Here is a 22,278-nt window from a genome sequence, read left to right as displayed (position 1 = left end):
CAATCAAGGAATACATTCAAATACTCCTTGATAGGCAGGCCATCACTCCAAGCACCAGCGTCAACATCCTGGGCCTACATCTCGACTGACGTCTCGAACACCTACGTCTCGAACACCACGAGTGACGTCTCCTTGCAGCGCCTCAAAAACAGCATTAATCAAACCATACACATGATCAGACGAGTTGCCACCAAGAAGCGAGGCCTAAAATAATCCGGTACCTTTCGATTAATTGAAGCTTTTGTCCTCTCGAGAGTCACTTACGTCAACCCCCTGTCTTCTTCTCAACAAGGAAGACATAGAGATGCTTTATAAATGATTAGAAAGGCGGTCGATCAGGCCATTGGTTTTCTCATGAGTGCGTCCACACAGAGGCTGCTTAGCACGGGGCTCCACAACACGGTGGAAGAGCTGATACAAGGCCATCTTTCTAACCAGAAGGTCCGACTCAGAACTGCGGTGGGTAACCGCATGCTTCACCAGATTGGCTGGGCAGCCCAGAATGTCACTCCGCTTGACGTACTCCCAGACTCTTGGCGACTAAAACTAAAGATGCTCCCTTTGATTAGAAATATGAACCCCTCACATGACGAGAGTCACCGAAAAGCACGGGCTCAAGCGCTAAACACCACCCTCGGTGGGGATCATGCAGTTATCTACACAGACGCCTCTAAAAAAAAATCGTGCCAATCCACCCCGTGAATGTGGTTGGAAAGCAAAGCTGTAAACGGCATCCATAACGATGTCCCATGCGACGTCACTTAAATTCCCTCACATCGCTCTCCAAATAGTAAAACCAGAGAAAAGTGAATTGCACTTAACCACACCATTTATTACTTCAAAGAGATATTCTTGGTAAGGTTAAATCAATGCATGATGCATGAACGGTGTTTGGTTGAGTTGTATTGGTGTAGCACAAGAGTGGAAACTTTTTTTTATAAAATTAAAGCTCCAACCCGGTGTTAGACGATCTTACTTCTCCGTCTCTGTACCGCGGACAGAGGCGACGATATTTGCGACAGAGAAGGAGCAGAAGGAGGAAGAAATACTTCTGTTCAGATTTCTGAATGGCCCAGAGTGCAGCCCTGGGGAGTGATTCCTTCTTCTGTGGGGCCCATATGCAGACCGCGCGGCCTGTGTTCTGTCCACCCGCTGAAGCTGGGTAGGTTGAGAGGGCCTGGACAGCAGCATCTCTCATTGCTCTTGTTGGGTAGTTGACGGAAAGAGAGGAGCGTGCTCAGGACTAAAGTCGCACACCCCGATTACGGTGTGGAGTGTTCCTACTTCTGAGCAAAATTTACATTCAGCGTCGTAGCGATTCGGATGCATTAAGTGAAGACACGTAGGCTGTGGGAAGGAGCCCGGTTGTATGAGCCGTAGGGTAGTTTGTTGTTCTCTGGAAACGTCAGGGTAAGGCGAAGGTACGGTCTGTCTCAGAAGGCGGTAATCTCCCTGAACGTGGCAAGCGGGTGACTGTCCTCGTGCAGCTCCATAGAACGGGAGGTGAAAGCGCAGGCTTGTTGGGTGGCGCATTTGTTGCCCTCCATTGAAGCGTGAGGGGCTGCCCAGATGAGCTGAATGAAACCGTTTGGGGAGTGGTTTTTTAGCACGCGCAGTGCAGGTGAAGACACCCAACCCGACTGGTAATTTCAGTAGGCTTGCTGGGAATCGGTGACTATCCTCCGAACCCCTGGTTGAGTGAGAGCCAGGGTGATGGCTGCCTCTTCTGCAGCCGTCATTTCTTGGGTCCTAAGCGAGGTAGACGCAAGCAGATGCGTTCTGGAGGTAGCCACGATGATGGCATATTGCTGCCCTCGATTTTTAGAGGCGTCTGTGTAGATAACTGCATGATCCCCACCGAGGGTGGTGTTTAGCGCTTGAGCCCGTGCTTTTCGGTGACTCTCGTCATGTGAGGGGTTCATATTTCTAATCAAAGGGAGCATCTTTAGTTTTAGTCGCCAAGAGTCTGGGAGTACGTCAAGCGGAGTGACATTCTGGGCTGCCCAGCCAATCTGGTGAAGCATGCGGTTACCCACCGCAGTTCTGAGTCGGACCTTCTGGTTAGAAAGATGGCCTTGTATCAGCTCTTCCACCGTGTTGTGGAGCCCCGTGCTAAGCAGCCTCTGTGTGGACGCACTCATGAGAAAACCAATGGCCTGATCGACCGCCTTTCTAATCATTTATAAAGCATCTCTATGTCTTCCTTGTTGAGAAGAAGACAGGGGGTTGACGTAAGTGACTCTCGAGAGGACAAAAGCTTCAATTAATCGAAAGGTACCGGATTATTTTAGGCCTCGCTTCTTGGTGGCAACTCGTCTGATCATGTGTATGGTTTGATTAATGCTGTTTTAAAGCAAAGCTTTTTACCTCTACCCCCCAAAGGTTCTTTCGCGACCGTTGGTGTCACCAGAAAACTCCAGCGAACAAATAAAATAATTTACTGGCAGCGCCGGGAATCGAACCTGGAACTAATAGACTAACAAAGCGAGAGCCCGTTGTCTTACCGATTTAGCTACGAGCCCACGCGAAGACGGGGAAGAGAGGTGGTGTACTCACTAAGTAAATCTACGGGTTTACCCCTTGCGTTCTCGCTGAATGCCACGTGAAAGCGTCACGCGACCACTCACGCCCGTCTAGCGGACCTATGCGCACCTTGCTCATGTGCTAAGAGTTACAAAAATTAAAGGAAGCTCACACCAATGCATGGCATCTCACTTCTAGTACGCCAATGTGCTAAAGCCTGTGGCCTCCAGTGTTCACGTAAAAAATCACAGCTCCTTGTCGTCCGACCTCACGCCCAATCAAGGAATACATTCAAATACTCCTTGATAGGCAGGCCATCACTCCAAGCACCAGCGTCAACATCCTGGGCCTACATCTCGACTGACGTCTCGAACACCTACGTCTCGAACACCACGAGTGACGTCTCCTTGCAGCGCCTCAAAAACAGCATTAATCAAACCATACACATGATCAGACGAGTTGCCACCAAGAAGCGAGGCCTAAAATAATCCGGTACCTTTCGATTAATTGAAGCTTTTGTCCTCTCGAGAGTCACTTACGTCAACCCCCTGTCTTCTTCTCAACAAGGAAGACATAGAGATGCTTTATAAATGATTAGAAAGGCGGTCGATCAGGCCATTGGTTTTCTCATGAGTGCGTCCACACAGAGGCTGCTTAGCACGGGGCTCCACAACACGGTGGAAGAGCTGATACAAGGCCATCTTTCTAACCAGAAGGTCCGACTCAGAACTGCGGTGGGTAACCGCATGCTTCACCAGATTGGCTGGGCAGCCCAGAATGTCACTCCGCTTGACGTACTCCCAGACTCTTGGCGACTAAAACTAAAGATGCTCCCTTTGATTAGAAATATGAACCCCTCACATGACGAGAGTCACCGAAAAGCACGGGCTCAAGCGCTAAACACCACCCTCGGTGGGGATCATGCAGTTATCTACACAGACGCCTCTAAAAATCGAGGGCAGCAATATGCCATCATCGTGGCTACCTCCAGAACGCATCTGCTTGCGTCTACCTCGCTTAGGACCCAAGAAATGACGGCTGCAGAAGAGGCAGCCATCACCCTGGCTCTCACTCAACCAGGGGTTCGGAGGATAGTCACCGATTCCCAGCAAGCCTACTGAAATTACCAGTCGGGTTGGGTGTCTTCACCTGCACTGCGCGTGCTAAAAAACCACTCCCCAAACGGTTTCATTCAGCTCATCTGGGCAGCCCCTCACGCTTCAATGGAGGGCAACAAATGCGCCACCCAACAAGCCTGCGCTTTCACCTCCCGTTCTATGGAGCTGCACGAGGACAGTCACCCGCTTGCCACGTTCAGGGAGATTACCGCCTTCTGAGACAGACCGTACCTTCGCCTTACCCTGACGTTTCCAGAGAACAACAAACTACCCTACGGCTCATACAACCGGGCTCCTTCCCACAGCCTACGTGTCTTCACTTAATGCATCCGAATCGCTACGACGCTGAATGTAAATTTTGCTCAGAAGTAGGAACACTCCACACCGTAATCGGGGTGTGCGACTTTAGTCCTGAGCACGCTCCTCTCTTTCCGTCAACTACCCAACAAGAGCAATGAGAGATGCTGCTGTCCAGGCCCTCTCAACCTACCCAGCTTCAGCGGGTGGACAGAACACAGGCCGCGCGGTCTGCATATGGGCCCCACAGAAGAAGGAATCACTCCCCAGGGCTGCACTCTGGGCCATTCAGAAATCTGAACAGAAGTATTTCTTCCTCCTTCTGCTCCTTCTCTGTCGCAAATATCGTCGCCTCTGTCCGCGGTACAGAGACGGAGAAGTAAGATCGTCTAACACCGGGTTGGAGCTTTAATTTTATAAAAAAAAGTTTCCACTCTTGTGCTACACCAATACAACTCAACCAAACACCGTTCATGCATCATGCATTGATTTAACCTTACCAAGAATATCTCTTTGAAGTAATAAATGGTGTGGTTAAGTGCAATTCACTTTTCTCTGGTTTTACTATTTGGAGAGCGATGTGAGGGAATTTAAGTGACGTCGCATGGGACATCGTTATGGATGCCGTTTACAGCTTTGCTTTCCAACCACATTCACGGGGTGGATTGGCACGATTTTTTTGAGGCGCTGCAAGGAGACGTCACTCGTGGTGTTCGAGACGTAGGTGTTCGAGACGTCAGTCGAGATGTAGGCCCAGGATGTTGACGCTGGTGCTTGGAGTGATGGCCTGCCTATCAAGGAGTATTTGAATGTATTCCTTGATTGGGCGTGAGGTCGGACGACAAGGAGCTGTGATTTTTTACGTGAACACTGGAGGCCACAGGCTTTAGCACATTGGCGTACTAGAAGTGAGATGCCATGCATTGGTGTGAGCTTCCTTTAATTTTTGTAACTCTTAGCACATGAGCAAGGTGCGCATAGGTCCGCTAGACGGGCGTGAGTGGTCGCGTGACGCTTTCACGTGGCATTCAGCGAGAACGCAAGGGGTAAACCCGTAGATTTACTTAGTGAGTACACCACCTCTCTTCCCCGTCTTCGCGTGGGCTCGTAGCTAAATCGGTAAGACAACGGGCTCTCGCTTTGTTAGTCTATTAGTTCCAGGTTCGATTCCCGGCGCTGCCAGTAAATTATTTTATTTGTTCGCTGGAGTTTTCTGGTGACACCAACGGTCGCGAAAGAACCTTTGGGGGGTAGAGGTAAAAAGCTTTGCTTTAAAACGTAATGAAACACTATCACTCGTATCACAGGCCACATTACAGCGCCAGCCCATATCACATTGCGGAAACGTAACCGCGACGTGCAAACAGCCTTCATCCTTCGCCAATAAATTTGTTTTTCTTGAAGACAACTGCGTCGTCTTTGGCAACGTGACATCTGGTGGAGGTGCGGGGTACATGCACCCTCAACCCTCTTCAAGTCGTCAAGCAAGCCCAACTCGTGCCAGCCGCCGACAGCAAGGCCTAGAGCCGGAGTTTGGACTACTGGCAGATAAATTGAGGGCGGAAGACGTCATGGCCGTTGCCATGACCAATGCATCCACGATGACCACGAGCCATCCTGTAGTTGTGCAGCAACCCCGGGAACCACCATCATTCCACGGATCACCCACGGAAGATCCTGAAAACTGGTTGCAGAAAGTGGAGCGTGTTCGGATCTTTAACAGGCGGGTTGACGAAGAAACGTTTCGGTATGTCTTCTTCTATTTGGAGGATGCAGTTCGAACTTGGTTCGAGAACCATGAAAGCTCTTTGACTGACTGGACTCTCTTCAAGAGGGAGTTCCTTAAAACGTTTGCCACCGTCGTGCGAAAAGAACGAGCCCCCTTTTTGCTAGAAACGCGCACGCAACACCCCAACGAAGGGGTAGTGATCTTTGTTGAGGAGATGAAGAGGTTGTTTCGACGTGCGGATCCGGAAATGACAGAAGAGAAACTAAGGTTTCTCTTGCGAGGGATAAAGCAGGAGCTTTTTGCTTGCCTTGTCCGCAACCCTCCTAAGACGGTGACCGAATTCGAGTCTAAGGCGGCCGCGATGGACAAGACTCTGGAAGTTCGAACGAGGCAGTACGATCCCGCGGTCAACGCGCTGGTTTCCGAGACCATCGGTGCCGGGGCTACAAGCTCCGACACACTGCGCGAGACCATCCGAGCAGTGGTCAGGGAGGAGCTTCGGAAGCTTTTTCTGACGACGCCGCAACCTGAAGTGGCTTCCCTGACTGACGTCATCTGCGAAGAGGTTTAACACGCTTTGGGCACTTCTATGCCATCCGAGGCACCCCGTGAGCCACAGGCGATGACTTACTCAACGGCTGTTCGTCGACCCCGCCCTGCTCCAACCCGTCTACAAGAAGCTCCGCCGTACCACCGTCCACTCTCGCCGCCGTCACCACTGTCGCCACCATCCACCGTACCGCCGTCCACAGCCCAAAAGCAGACGCCGAGAAAGACCGACGTTTGACATACCGCCGATAATCGTCCGCTGTGCTACCACTGCGGAGAGGCCGATCGCATCTACCGTCGTTGCCCATACAAGAGACTCGGACTGCGTGGTTTCTCCGTCGACGCACCTTGCCCTCTCCCTGGGCAACGACCACGTGAGATCGATGACTACCTTTCTTAAACCGGCCGTGGCACAGCCCGTTTCGACCGTTCGCCGTCGCCCTACCCATACCAATCGCCGAGCCGCCGTAGCAATGCTGACTTCTCACGTGGAAGGTCCCCCAGATCACGCAGGGGAAACTAAAACCAGCAACTTCGGGAGGTAAAGTTGCACAACGGAGGAAAAATGAAAACCCTCCAACGACGCAGCCACTCGCTGAAGACAATGATTCACGACATGGCCTCATCCCGACGACCCGACCTAACCCTGACGAGACTCCCGAACACGACAGCCACACGGCGCGACGCCTACCCAACATGACCCAACCTGCCGCTGAGAATACCACGAAGACTACGACGCATAGTGACCGACCATCAACACGTACAAGCAGAGATACGACGCCACGACGTGCCCGGAACTCGAGGAAGGCGGCCTCCGACGTTCAACTGTCCATCGACGGCTTTGATGTAGTCGCCCTCATAGACACGGGAGCCGACTACTCAGTAATGAGCGGACCATTTGCGTCTAAGCTGAAGAAAGTTATGACCAGATGGGACGGTCCGCACATACGCACAGCAGGAGGCCACCCCGTGACGACAAGTGGAACGTGCACATCGCGCGTCACCATAGACGGCACAACGTACCCTGTGGCGTTCGTCATTTTGCTTCACTGCTCCCGCGACGTCATCCTTGAAATGGACTTTTTGATGGACAACGGTTACAATAAGTGATCTACAGACCAAATTAATAACTTTTTCTTCCGATCACTCTATGAAGCCGGAACCGAACCCCGAACCGAATACCGTGCCGCAGTAAGGATCCCCGATGATCATGTCACTCTTCCACCCCGTGCAAGCTTGATGATCACGGTTTACTGTGAGATCGTTGCTCCTCGACCGCGGTGTGTCCGTTGCAAGAGGCATTGCGCGCTTTAAGCAACGCCAGTCCCAAGTTTTGGTCACTAATTTCAGCGAGGAATACCAGTATTTACACAGGGGCGCTGCAATTGCATTCCTCGAAGACACGCAAGAAACAATTGACGTGATCACGGTCACCGACTTTGAACGCTCACCCGAAGATACCTTCAAGCTTCCGAATCCCTTCGACGTGAATCCGGGGTTACCGCAAGAAGAACGGAAGAAATTATTGGATTTACTGCGTCGCTACAGCGAGTCTTTTTGAAATTTAAAATTACATCAGACACATCTGGCAAAGCACCGGAATATAACCGAGGATGCAGCCCGACCTACCCGACAGTCACCGTACCGCGTCTCTTCAGACGAGCAGGAAGCCATCCGGACTCAAGTCGACGACATGCTCAGCGACGACATTATACAGCCATCGAAAAGTCCGTGGGCTGCGCCGGTCGTACTCGTGAAAAAAAAACACAGCACATTAAGGTTCGGCGTTAACTAAGGGAGATAGAACAAAACCACCAAAAAGGACGTGTACCCCCTGCCACGAATCGACGACACCCTTGACCAGTTATGCCACGCGAAGTACTTCTCATCGATGGATCTGAAGACCGGCTACTGGCAAATTGAGGTGGACGAGAGAGACCGAGAAGAGACTGCATTTATACCCACGGATGGTCTATACGAGTTCGAGGTGATGCTGTTTTGGCTGTGCACGGCGCCAGCAACGTTTCAAAGAGTCATGGACATTGTGTTAGCTGGCCTGAAGTGGCACACCTGTCTCGTATACCTCGACGACGTCGTGGTATTCGCCCGAAATTTCGACGAACACCTCGCAAGATTGCAGTCGGTACTCGCGGTTATTCGCATGTCGGGGTTAACGCTGAAGCCTGAAGAGTGCCGCTTCGTTTACGAGGAACTCAAGTTTTTGAGACACGTCATCAACGTCGCAGGAATCCTGCGTGGCCCGGCAAAAACATCAGCTATAGCGAACATCCCCAGACCGAAAGACAAAAAGGCCGTGCGAAGATTTCTCGGACTGTGCGCATACTATCGGAAGCTTCGTCGCAAACTTCGCACGCATTGCAGAGCCACTCACGCGCCTGACAAAAGATAGCACCCCTTTCGCCTGGGAAAACGCCCAAGAAAAAGCATTCTGCGAGCTGCAACAATGCCTGCAAAACCCTCCCGTGCTCACCCATTTCTACGAAAACGCCGAAACGGAAATGCACGCCGTCGCCAGTGATGTAGGCTTGGGAGCCGTTCTCGTCCAAAAGCAAAGCGGTTTGGAAAAAGTAATTGCCTTTGCCAGCCGTGGTCTGTCGAAGAAGGAGAAAAATTACGCAGCCTCTGAAAAAGACTGCCTCGCAATTATATGGACCATTTCAAAATTTCGCCCATACGTGTATGGTAGAACATTCAAGGTTGTGACAGACCACCACGCGCTGTGTTGGCTGGCCAATTTGAAGGACCCGTCTGGCTGTCTTGGGTAGTGGGGCTTGCGCCTGCAAGACTTCGACGTTACAATGGTCTACAAATCCGGCAGGAAACACTCCGACGCCGACTTCCTGTTCCGCGCCCCCGTCGACCCATCACCACCAGACTCCGATGAAGACAGCGCGTTCTTCGGAGTCGTGACTGAGAACGACCTAGCTGCCCAGCAGTGTGCCACAACGGCTTGCGCGTTATGATAGACTACATCGAAGGACGCAATGTCAGCGTGCCCAGGGCGTTCAAGCGGAAATTACCAGCATTCAGCCTCATAACCTCCGTCCTCGTGAAGAAGAATTTCAGCCCCGGAACGAGAACGAATTATCTACTTGTCGTCCCCGCAGATTTCCGTGGCGAAATTTTGGAAGCGTGCCACGACGACCTGTTTTCCGGACATCTCGGGGCAGCTCGCACTATGGAAAAAATTAAGGCGAAGTACTTCTGGCCCCGCCTTACATCCGACGTCACCAACTACGTTCGGAGTTGCCGTTAGCTGCCAGCGACGAAAAACGCCGCCGACAAGACCCGCCGGACTTCTGCAACCGATCGCCGTGCCATCAAGGCCCTTTCAACAGATTGGAATGGACCTTCTAAGCCCGTTCCCTACGTCACGATCACAGAACAAGTGGATTGTTGTAGCGACAGACTACTTGACGCGCTACGCAGAGACCGCCGCTCTTCCGAAATGGACTGCACAAGAAGTCGCCAAGTTCTTCATAAACCAAGTTGCCCTGCGACATGGAGCCCCTGAAGTCCTTATCACGGAACGCGCAACGGCCTTCACTGCGGATCTTGTGCAAGGAATCTTGCGCTACACTCTTAGTCGTGTCCCGGATGGCGTCCTATTTATATGCGATGGGCAGTCTCAATACCGGGATATAAGAGGCCCGGACAGACTTCTTTTCCGTGACAAAACCTCAGGTGGTTGCATCACGCTTATATGCTGCGCCAGCGGCCAGTGTCACGGCTATAAACTAGCAGAGGGCCTGACGCCAGGAATAAAATAAAAAAATCGCGCCAATCCACCCCGTGAATGTGGTTGGAAAGCAAAGCTGTAAACGGCACCCATAACGATTACCCATGCGACGTCACTTAAATTCACTCACATAACTCTACAAATAGCGAGAAGTGAAATGCACTTAACCACACCATTTATTACTTCAAAGAGATATTCTTGTTACGGTTAAATCAATGCATGAAGCATGAACGGTGTTTGATTGAGTTGTATGGGTGTAGCACAAGAGTGGAAACTTTTTTTATAAAATTAAAGTAAGCTCCAACTTGGTGTTAGACGATCTGACTTCTCCGTCTCTGCGCCGCGGACGGAGGCGACTAGATTTGCGGCAGAGAAGGAGGAGAAGAAAGAAATACTTCTGATCAGATTTCTGAACGGCCCAGGGTGCACCCCTGGGGAGTGATTCCTTCTTCTGTGGGGCCCATATACAGTCCGCGCGGCCTGTGTTCTGTCCACTCGCTTAAGCTGGGTAGGTAGAGAGGGCCTCTCTCACAGCAGCATCTCTCATTGCTCTTGTTGGGTAGTTGACGGAAAGAGATGAGGGTGCTCAGGGCTAAAGTCGCAAACCCCGATTACGGGGCGGAGTGTTCCTATTTCTGAGCAAAATTTACATTCAGCGTCGTAGCTATTCGGATACAATTAGTGAAGATGCGTCGGCTGTGGGAAAGAGCCCGGATTGTATGAGCCGGGTAGTTTGTTGTTATCTGGAAAGGTCAGGGTAAGGCGAAGGTACGGTCTGTTTCAGAAGGCTATAATGCTGGGTTATCTCCCTGAACGTGACAAACGGGTGACTGTCCTCGTGCAGCTCCATAGCACAGGAGGTAAAAGCGCAGGCCTATTGGGTGGGCGTATTTGTTGTCCTCCATTGAAGCGTGAGGGGGTGTCCAGGTGAGCTGAATGGAACCGTTTGGGGATTGGTTTTTTACCACACGCAGTGCAGGTCAGGACACCCAACCCTACTGGTAATTCCAGTAGGGTTGCTGGGAATCGATGACTACCCTCCGAACCCCTGGTTGAGCGAGAGCCAAGGTGATGGCTGCCTCTTCTGCTGCCGTCATTTCTTGTGTCCTAAGCGAGGTACACGCAAGGAGGTTGGTTCTGGAGGTAGCCACGATGATGGCGTATTGCTGCCCTCGATGTTTGGAGGCGTCTGTGTAGATAACTGCATGATCCCCACCGAGGGTGGTGTTTAGCGCTTGAGCCCGTGCTTTTTGATGACCCTCTCATGTGAGGGGTTCATATTTCTAAGCAAAGGGAGCATCTTTAGTTTTAGTCGCCAAGAGTGTGGGAGTACGTCAAGTGGAGTGACATTCTGGGCTGCCAGCCAATCTGGTGAAGCATGCGGTTACCCATCGCAGTTCTGAGTCGGACCTTCTGTTTAGAAAGATGGCCTTCTATCAGCTCTTGCACCGTGTTGTGGAGCCCCGTGCTAAGCAGCCTCTGGGTGGACGCACTCATGAGAAGATCAATGTCCCTCTCGATCGCCTTTCTAATCATTATATAAAGCATCTCTATGTCTTCCTTGTCGAAAAGAAGACAGGGGGTTAACGTAAGTGACTCTCGAGAGGACAAAAGCTTCAATTAATCGAAAGGTACCGGATTCCTTTAGGCCTCGCTTCTTGGTGGCAACTCGCCTGATCTTGTGTATGATTTGATTAATGCTGTTTTTGAGGCGCTGCAAGGAGACGTCACTCTTGGTGTTATCCTATAGATGTAGGCCCACGATCTTGATTCTGGGGCTTGGAGTGATGGCCTGGCCATCAAGGAGTATTTGAATGTATTCCTTTGTTTGGCATGAGGGCGGACTACAAGGAGCTGTGATTGTTCACGTGAACACTGCAGGCCACAGGCTTTAGCACATTGGCGTACTAGAAGTGAGATGCCATGCATTGGTGTGAGCTTCCTCTAATTTTTGTAACTCTTAGCACATGAGCAAGGTGTGCACAGGGCCGCTAGATGGGCATGAGTGGTCGCGTGACGCTTTCACGTGGCATTCAGTGAGAACGCAGGGGGTAAACCCGTAGATGTGCTTGGTGAGTACACCACCCGTCTTGCCAGTCTTCGCGTGGGCCCGTAGCTAAATCGGTAAGACAACGGGCTCTCGCTTTGTTAGTCTATTAGTTCCAGGTTCGATTCCCGGCGGTGCCAGTAAATTCTTTTATTTGTTCGCTGGAGTTTTCTGGTGACACCGACGGTCGCGAAAGAACCCTTGGGGGGTAGAGGTAAAAAGCTTTGCTTTAAAAAGGCGGGCAATCGTGAAGCTCCGAGCGATATGTGCGGCTTGCGGCGCATGCGCGTATTCCTCCTCACACAATCGCCCGCGCGCTTCTTTTGCGGTGGCCGACGACTCGCGCCCGACGACGCGGCGAAAGCCGAAATACATTCAGAAATATCTCGCGCGCGCATGCGCAATAGGAGTGGAAAAAAGTTCGAGCTCGGCGAGTTGTCGTACGGTGATTTGTCTCTATCGCGCACGTGCGAAGAATTTGACCGCAGAGCAAGTTGGAGTCCCGCGCTTTGACTCTTGCTCTGTGTAGTTTATACTTAGTTCCGAGCGTTCACACTTTCTTGACCACGTTCGTTTCCGCTGACATCGAATGTGTGTTTCGAGGTCGGTGCAACAGTGGAAACAACTGCAAATGTGATGGGATTATTAGGGCCACCGGTCACGCAAGCCAACCAGCGACGCCATTTCAAGCCGGCTGGTTTGTGTATTGCAGGCATAGCCCGGTTGAACACGAAAGGATAGGTAAGTCCCTGGATTTCTTGTTTTTTTTTTCGAGGGGTGGGGGGCGCAGACTGTAAGAATAAGTGTTTGCAGACAACTAGTAAGGGCTATGAAATTATGCCTTTTTCGTCGTTGGAAGAAGCCCGCGCCAAAACCGTTCTCCGATACCCGGGGCCGTACAGAAAATTTGACGTGCTTTAAGAGGATTCGGTTTCCCTGTGCGGCGCCGTTTTGGGATCCAGGCGAAAAATGAAAACGCTTGCACATTTGAGGTACTGCTTCAGTTGCCGTAATGAGTACCGTGGTGTCATAAAGAAATTGCAGTTTTCCACGCATTTCATTTTCCAGGTCAAGGCACATAAAACCCAGTTTGAATTTTGTATTTTTCAATATTCCATGGCCACTGCTTGTCATTTTTGGTAGGCGCAGCAAAAAGTTATGTAACGTTTTTTTCATAAGTAGGTTTTCGCGTCGTCGTTTCGGCTAGTGATTTTTCTGGCGCGTGGAGTAGTCTGGATTCTGGGGCGATTTGTAAAGTTCATTACGGTGCGTTTAGGTGGTAAAGTTTTCACATGAAGAAACATTCATGAGTAACACCAGCACCCATCTTGTTGTGTTAGCCACAGCTGTCGTCTCTCTGGAGTGTCAACTCGCGGTTTGCAGAAACATGATAGCATTAGCAGCGCAAACGCGGCACATCGCCGGCGTGGTGGTCGCTCGAAGCGATGGCTTGTAATGTTGTTACAGATGCGCTGACTGTTGCTCGGTGCGCGCAGTTTACCTAATCATCATCATCATCATCACCAGCCTATCTACGCCCACTGCAGTGCAAAGGCCTCTCCCATTATTCTCCAATTACATCGGTCCTGTGCCAACTGTGACCAATTTATCCCCGCAAACTTCTTGATCTCATCTGCCCATCTAACTTTCTGCCGCCCCGTGCAACGCTTGCCTTTTCTAGGGATCCACTCTGTTACCCTTAATGACCAGCGGTTATCTTGCCTTCGCATTACATGCCCTGCCCACGTCAGTTTACATATGGGTAGTGTCTATTATCGCGGCAAGCGGGAGAATTACCGCCAGAAATTTCTCACGGCAGTCGCCTCTCATTGGTTAAGCACGCTACGCGGAGATTTTATGGGATAAATATTCACTAAAATGCCACGCTCGCAGCTGTCCCTGTAGCGCTGTGGTATCGTATTTGGTTTTAAACGAGAAGGCTCAGGTTCGAGTAACCCCTTGCATGTTTTTTTTTTAGCTTTCAGAATTTTTCGGTCATCGTAATTTTCTTAATACTTTTTTACTCTGGTTTTTAATATATCAAGCGATCGACGCACAGGACTTGTACAATGAGTTGAATTACGTTTAATACAGGTGGTGTTCTGTGTCGTTGGATTAGGTTTGTTGCAGTTGGTCTGGATTTTAGTAGGTTATGATGCGTTCGGATAGGTTACGCTCGGTTCGGTGAGGTTATGCTATGTTACGTTACGTTGAGACGTAATATAATTCAGCAAATTTTAGGCCAGCCAGCTTTTATGAGAACTGCCGTGAGAATGTTCCGGAGGTAATTCTCACGGCTCCCGTGAGATTAGACGCAGTCTCACCTATGCTTTAGCAAAAGATATTGCTAGCAATTTTGTTCCATCTATAACAAAACGTTTTGCGCCGTACTATTGATGAATATTGTTTCATAAAAAGAAACTACGGCACATTACCCTCCGCTTGTAACAGCGAACAGAGTTTCTTTTCGACGTGCAATTGACGTGTTTCTGTCAAATAAAATATGGCAACGTTTTCTCGCTCGCCTTTGCACTGAAAAAGCGCTCGGCCTTCCTATGAATATGAAGAAAACGTCCTTTTGGAGAGCGTTTGAATCTACAAGCAGTAAGAAAGAAATAATTGCCTAAACTACAGCGATGCACTTGCCTGATTTATGATATTTTCACATATCTGCTAACGCGTTGGTGATACTTCTGCTGCGCCCCTTTATGCTATACTGTTTTACCGCCGATAAGTAACGCCACCCTTTTGTACCTGGTCACTTATTCACCTGTCGTTTCTTTTCTTCACGCAGTGCCAACACAACAGGTTGCTACCCATGACTCAACGTTTTCGAAATATTTACAACGCTGTTTCGATTCCAGTGCGACGAAATTCCAGAAGCAGCAGCTCCCGGGCCAAAGATTGCTTGGGGCGATTCTACAAAGGCCATCTACATCATCGGAAGTGGTGCACCTGGACCATAATTGAAGCTAGCAGAATGTACTTCTTCTTTGTTTGGTAGTATATTACATGAAGGACATGAGATACCGTCAGCTTTTGGCCAAACGTTGGGCGTCATACAGTCAGTAGCCTGCAAAAAAGACGAGTTTCCTCCCTGTTTTGTAAGCAGCAAGCTGCTGAAAACTCCATAAATGAAAACAAGAATTTTATCTTGACAGGTCGTTATTTGCACTTCCACAAGATTTTCATTTGTGTGTTCCATAAGGGCAATCTGCTAATATTTGTATTTGTTATTTCAGTATAAGTATTTTGTGTTCACATTTGTATTTTGGATATCAAATAAAAAAACATCGCTCCTTCGACATGGTGTCAATTAAGTAATTTTTGTCTCACACTTGTGCGTGCTCATGAATTGGAGAATGACAAAATGCTTAACATTTACATACCCAACTCAGTTCTCTGTGCGTGTCCCAAGCTTGTATGAGTAGACTGTCACTTCAAGATCCGGATAGGTTTAAGGTATACAGATACTTGCTTTACAGCTTTGCTTGCAACATGGCATAATGAATATAGGGAGTTTCTTTTCATTTCGTGATAGCTGCATTGAGGCCTGATAAATGAGGTTGCAAAACACTGAGATTATGAAGGTAAAACCTAATTGCATGAAAACTGAGGTCGTGAAGATGTTCCAGAAGGGCACAAATTAATGATTTAGGACAATTGCAGCCATTGCAACCCATTTATTTGTGGCATTGTTTTATATGGCCTAAACTTTCGATGCACAAGGGTGCGTTCATGCCCAAGTGCTATGGTTTTGGTGAACTGCCTTGAAAATGTTGAAAATGCTGAACCGCGACCTTGCGCTTCCGCGTACAATAATAACTCGCTAATAACGCAAGCGCGGATGAAACGAGGCCACTTAAAAAAATGCATAAATTCAGAGAAATCTCGACTAATGCGCAGCATTCTTATGCCGCTTCTCTCGAGTGCGAGTTTTTTAGAGCCAATTTTTTTGGTTTTTCTAAGTCGTGTCTGTCCAATTATTTCCATTTACCCTATTATAACGGTCACAGGTGTTACTTGCGCCAAATCTGCATTTTTTGTGACTGAAGGGCGTAAAAAGGCTCAGCATTTTCCGTATTCTTTATACTTTTCTTGTTCTTTACTTTTTGCAAAATTCTGTTCGACCAATTATCGCCATCTACGCTATGATAACCATTAAAAGCAGAATTTCCGCTAAATCTGCATTATTGTGGAAATGCAGGGCGTTATACCGTTCGCCATTTTTCGTTATTGTTTTATATTTTTCTTAATTTTTAGTTTCTCAAAATTTCATTTGACCAATGATCTTCATTTACGATGTTATAATGATTAAAGGTGGAACTTCTGCGAAAGCAGCATTTGTCTGGAAATGCAGGGCGTTACAAGTTACACGACCGGGCGCTTATCCGGTCTGCGCGAGAAAACGCTAAGATACGCAGCAAGAAACGCTAAGATGAGACAACGCAGCAATTCTGCAGGCGTCGCGACACAATGTTAGGTAGAGTGAGTGATTTAATATTGGTTCGTTACATTACCAGATGCGTATTTTACTACCGCCCCCCTATTACAACAACAAAGGTCAAGGCATGTAACCGCACCATCACAAGAGCTACGACGAGCAGAAAAAATTCAGTACACCATTTCATGCTTGGTATACTTGCCGCTCGGGACAAGACAGCTCTTATTTTTAGTACAACAGTGCGCCTGGCGTGTTAGTTATTTGCAAGCATTGTCATAGGGGGCACTTTCCGCCAATGGCCAAGAATACCTTCGGTAACAAGGCAGAATAACTTTTATCAATTTCGTTTGCATCGATGGAATAAATCCCTGCATAGCACATCATACTGTTGGAACGGCACACAGCATGACAAAAGATTTCCGCTAGTACCAGTGTACTTAAATTTCCGCAAACCGTAGTATTATGCCTCTTTGGTAGAGTGATTCAAAAAAAGCGCTGAATGAAGATAGCGTTTATGTAGCTGCTAGGCGATAACAGTCACTGTATTTCAGAAATTGTCAATTTGGAACGCTTTATCGTCCGCGTGATGACTTGTCGTTTGCACGCAAGGGAAGCCAAGTCCCTGCTTTAGCTATATCAGTTAACACAACTTGCACTTCAACCACTGTGTTGTCACTAGGCGCGTTTTTGTGGCTGAATGTGGCTGAAAGTGACCCCAAATTTTAGCTGCTTCCATAGGCTCCCATTATTAAACTTCATTCAGTTCAGTTCAGTTCAGTTCAAGTTTTATTATTTCCAAAAATTAGTTGTTACAAAATCCAGGATATACAGACGAGGGTTCCAGAGCCAAAGACTTTAGTGGGACCCTCGGTTCGTCGATACAAAATGAAAGTAAACTTTATACAGAGCAACAGAAATTTCTTACAAAATACGGACATGAAAATACACTTTCACATCAGAAATCAAGCCAAAAACACGCAACATGGTATAAAAGGAATCAAAGAACAAACAAAAGTCAAACAGGTAAATGATCACAAGTAGGGTTATTCGAGAAAATGTTTTTTAACAGACTTTTTGAATAAAGGAAAAGAAGTGCAACACTTAATACTAGAAGGCAACGCATTCCAAAAGGATATCGCACTGAAAGCGGAAGTTTTTTTCCCATAATTAGTATGTACGGGGGGTAACAGGAAATTTTTATTAGCCGCAAACCTGGTCACATTATTATTCTGCAAAAGATCAGATGCAATAAATGGGAATGCCAGTTGATTATGAAGCAATTTGTGGAATAAAGTCACGAGATTCAACTGGAACAAAACATTTACGGGCAAGATATTGTAAGAGCGTAGTAATGTGTAGGCGTTCGATTGCGAAGAACTAGAAGTGACAATGCGTATTGACTGATTTTGAATGTGCTGTATTGATGATAAGTGACAAGCATAAGTGCTGCCCCATGAGACTATACCGTAACTAATATGACTATGAATGAACGCAAAATACAGCGCTAGTAGAGCTTCACGGGAAAAGAAAGGGCGAGCTTTGATTAATGCGCGGATACCAAACGCCGTCTTCTGCTTAAGATGGTTAAAGTGACTGCAAAAGGTAAGGCATGGGTCAAGATGTATGCCAAGAAAGACGACATCAGAACAAGCAGAAATGGAATGAATACCAAGTTGTATTACGGGAATGGTAGATAATGACCTCTGAGCACTTTTAAACACCATAAATTTAGTTTTTGTGGGGTTGATAACTAAGTGATTACTGCTGCACCAATTCATAAGGGCACTTAATGCAAGATTTAACTTTGAGATAAGAGCACCAATGTTTTTATCATATGAAGATATCGTTGTGTCATCTGCGTATAAAACACACTGACCACAGTCAGAAGAGCTAAGAACATCAGGAAGATCATTCATATACAAAATAAATAGCAAAGGACCCAATACTGAGCCCTGCGGTACTCCTTGGTTAACATATTTTATTGCAGAGAAGGTATTTGCGGCGTGTACTGTGTACTGTCGGTCAAGTAGGTAATTTTTTAAGAATGTAAGCGCAGGGCCAGTTATGCCATAGGACTGAAGTTTATGCAATAAGACTTGGTGATTTACTGTGTCAAAGGCTTTTGTGAGATCTAAAAAAACCAAACCCACTAAATTTCCCGAATCAATACTTTTCTTTATGTAATCAGTTAGAGACAGCACAGCTAAATTGGTTGACCTACCTGGACGGAAACCAAATTGGCTGTCTTTAAGCAACTTAAATTTAAATAAATAGCCATTCAGACGTTTAACAAACAATTTTTCGACTAGTTTGCTAAGGCAGGAAAGAATTGAAATAGGACGGTAGTTCGAAACTGTTTGTTTATCGCCTTTTTTAAAAACTGGAATTACTTTAGCTTTTTTTAGGAATGAAGGAAATAAACCCTGTTTAAACATGAGGTTGATAATATGACAGAGCTTGTCGGAAACTAAATGTGCAACCAGTTTTAAATGCCTTACACAAATTTCATCTAACCCAGGCCCTGTATTTTTAAGATTAGCAATGGTGGAAAAGACTTCCTGTGGTGTTGTTGGGAAAAGAAAGAATGACTGCGTGGTACGTCCCAGAGAAGTATACGACTGCGCATGGGGGCGGTGGTTAGTATAGACGGAAGAAAAGTATTCCGAGAAAGCATTGGCAATTTCCTTGGGCTCGGAGAGGGTGGATCCATTGTAGTCGATTTTGGTTAGAGGGACATTAGCAGATGACTTGTTAAGGAAGGAGTTGAGCAGCTGCCACTGCCTTTTGGGGTTAGTCCTATTCTTGTCGAATTCTTTTTCGTAGTACTTTTTTTTCGCTTGCTTGAGCAAGGTATTTAATAGATTACAGTAGGACTTGTATCGTTTAGCCAGACACATATTAAAGGGCTGACGCTTCTTTTTTTTATACATGTTTTCTTTCTTCCTTAAACTTATTAGAAGACCATTTGACATCCATGGGTTGTGCGGATACTTGTATTTCTTTTTACATTGGACAGTACGCGTGTTAGTCGACACGGCGAGTAAAAATGACGAGCAAAATGCTCGCAAGGCTGCATCTGGGTCAGACATAGACATAACAGTCCCCCAATCAGTTGTACTGATAGCCTCAACAAAGGAATCGGAACTAAATACAGATGTAGAATAGCTAATATTACGTGTGTGGGTTATGTTTTCGAATGTGAGGAAAATAGGAAAATGATCGGTAATATCGGTGTCAACAACCCCCACGCAGGGTGGTGACGCCATGTTGGATAACACGTGATCGAGGAGTGTACCGGTACCGTGAGATGCTACCCTAGTTGGACAATCAACAAGCGATTCGAAGCCAAATCCAGTGAAACAATCAGTGTAATTTGCATAAGAAGTACTGTTCGTGTCAAGCAAGTTAATATTAACATCACCTACAATTACTACGTTCTTATTTTCAAAAGCTAGCTTAGATAAAACTTCACTGAGACTGCGCAAAAAATCACAAAGGGAAGACGATGGTGAGCGATAAACGCAACCTAGAATTAGGTTCTTTTCATTATTAAGGAATGAGCGGTCAACCTCTACCCACACTGACTCGCAAAGATTCACATTTAATTCAAGGTCACATCTGCGCGTGTAAGATACATCTTGGGAAAGAAAAATCGCGGCACCCCCATGACTATCATTTTGGCGATGGCAATATTCAGCTTGATAAGACGGGAAACCGGTCATGCCGTTGTCTGTGTCACAAAGCCAAGTCTCTGATATGCAGATGAACGTGAAGGCATGCTGAACTGTGGAAATGAAGTTAGTAATTGCATCTATATTCTTACGAAGGCTACATGCATTGAAGTGAATGAGGGAACGACTCATTTTGGAAAGTTGACGCTGCACAGATTCCGGAGAATGCAAGGCCATGAAACGAGAGAGTGAACTATACCTTCCTTAGGGCATAAGCGATAGGAAGTTTTACAATGCATCACGTGAAGATTCGAAGATCGGACTCAGTGGAAATGCGATACACTCTGCTGTCGTCTGCTTTCCGGGCTTTTATCTGGCAGTTATCGGTCCACAGGTGCTTCCACTTGTGTTCCTTTTTCAGTGCCAGTGCCCTTGAGAACATTTTCTTGTTATCAAGAGTTAAATGGTCATTAACATAGATTGGCAGGTTAGTTCCACCAGAGAAGCCGATATTGTCAGTGCGCAGTCTGGCTCTGCGAGCCTTCCTAATGAACTCATTTTTTTTTATCACGCGAGCAGAAGCGAGCAATAATGCTCTTTTCGGTGGTCTTAGAGTTAACACGGTGAACCGTGTCGATATCGGCGGCTGAGACGGGGCACTCGACAGCATCGCCGATTCGTCTCAGAATGGCTCCGCAATCCTCACCCTGTGATGAAGGAACACCCTTGATCTCAACATTATTCATCCTCGAATACTGCTCGAGATCAGCCACTCTTTTTTCGAGTGCTTCATTCCGTGACAAGAGCACTTTGTTCGAGGCCAGCAGATCTTCCTGTCTCAGCTTCATTTCGTCAAATTCTTGGCTCATAAAACGAACACTTTCACAAAGCGAAGCATGTTCACCAAGACCAAGATCTTTCAACTTGATGTTAACTTTAGACACCAAATCATCAATGAGTGAGTCCAACTTCTCATTCAAAAGTTCTTCGAGAGATTCAATTTTTTTGGCTAGTTGCGCTAGAGTAGGCATAGCGATACTAAAAAACAAGGGTTTGGGCAGCAGTCGCGGACAGCATAAATTTGAAATAGGTGCACAAAGTAACCAACCAACCTGTTGGCAGAAGAAATTCGTCTTAGAAATGGGACATGCCGCCGCAACTGCTGCTGCCAAGTGAAGTCCGGGCCAACGGGAGCGTGCTTATATGGTCCTCGTTGATGGTGGTGTGCAGTACGCGCAGGCGCAGCAGGCAGCACAGGGGTCAAGCACCTCGACGCCCTGCGATGGATGCGTGCGCACGTGGACGATAATCCACGGTGGCCACTGACGACGCGGGAAACCAAGCACGAGTACGCCCTGTTGGCAGAAGAAATTCGTCTTAGAAATGGGACATGCCGCCGCAACTGCTGCTGCCAAGTGAAGTCCGGGCAACGGGAGCGTGCTTATATGGTCCTCGTTGATGGTGGTGTGCAGTACGCGCAGGCGCAGCAGGCAGCACAGGGGTCAAGCACCTCGACGCCCTGCGATGGATGCGTGCGCACGTGGACGATAATCCACGGTGGCCACTGACGACGCGGGAAACCAAGCACGAGTACGCCCTGTTGGCAGAAGAAATTCGTCTTAGAAATGGGACATGCCGCCGCAACAACTAATGTTGCGTGTGCAAACGTGCTGGGGCCTTAAAAATGTTCGCAGTGATTCCTGGAAGCGTTCCCCGTCCTCAAAAATATAATTTATGCCCTGTATTTTTAAAGAACAGCCTCTTCCCATTGAAAACGGGCGTGATTCGCGTCGTGGCCACCAGGGGCGTCGTTGCTTCGTGTCCCATCATTCACAAAATGATGTCCCATCATTCACCCATCATTCACAAAATGATGGGGTATGTGTTAGTTTGAAAAAGCGTTTCTTTTATTTCCTCATAACGAGAGTTATGAACAGCAATCTAGTGAAGTGATTTCAGTTTTATGTTGATGTCGAGTTTGATTTTTGCCAGTTATTCTTAGAAATCAAGCATTTGTATATTTTGTTTTATAATTCGTTCATGGAACACCTGTCATGCAGCCAACTGATCGAATTCTTTTGTACATGTTTTTATTAGAATAGGTTAATTTATATTCGTTTTTTTTTATGGCAAGCAAATC

The 22,278-nt window shown here is 47.6% G+C and overlaps 1 protein-coding gene across 1 annotated transcript; it reads left to right on the top strand.

Moving 5' to 3' along the window:
- Positions 1–5,509: 5,509 nt before the first annotated feature.
- On the top strand, positions 5,510–21,706 carry LOC144155977 (uncharacterized). The gene is made up of 2 exons (XM_077687763.1): positions 5,510–6,101; positions 21,369–21,706. Exons 1-2 carry the CDS (start codon positions 5,510–5,512, stop codon positions 21,704–21,706), a joined length of 930 nt encoding a protein of 309 aa, XP_077543889.1.
- The last annotated feature ends 572 nt before the right edge of the window (positions 21,707–22,278 follow it).

This window comes from Haemaphysalis longicornis, unplaced genomic scaffold (genome assembly GCF_048455015.1).
Source record: "Haemaphysalis longicornis isolate Haplotype H1 unplaced genomic scaffold, Haemaphysalis longicornis Haplotype H1 scaffold_1, whole genome shotgun sequence".
Lineage (NCBI taxonomy): Eukaryota > Metazoa > Arthropoda > Arachnida > Ixodida > Ixodidae > Haemaphysalis > Haemaphysalis longicornis.
The sequence above is the reverse complement of the archived record's forward strand: the minus strand, read 5'-3'. Positions and strand labels throughout refer to the sequence as shown.

Bases quoted from the DNA above. Each gene is read 5' to 3' on its own strand.
- LOC144155977 (XM_077687763.1), top strand. From the start codon at position 5,510: ATGGCCGTTGCCATGACCAATGCATCCACGATGACCACGAGCCATCCT. The intron at 6,102-21,368 runs GTGCCGGGGCTA...GGTGGTGTGCAG, and splicing joins GCTGGTTTCCGAGACCATCG to TACGCGCAGGCGCAGCAGGC.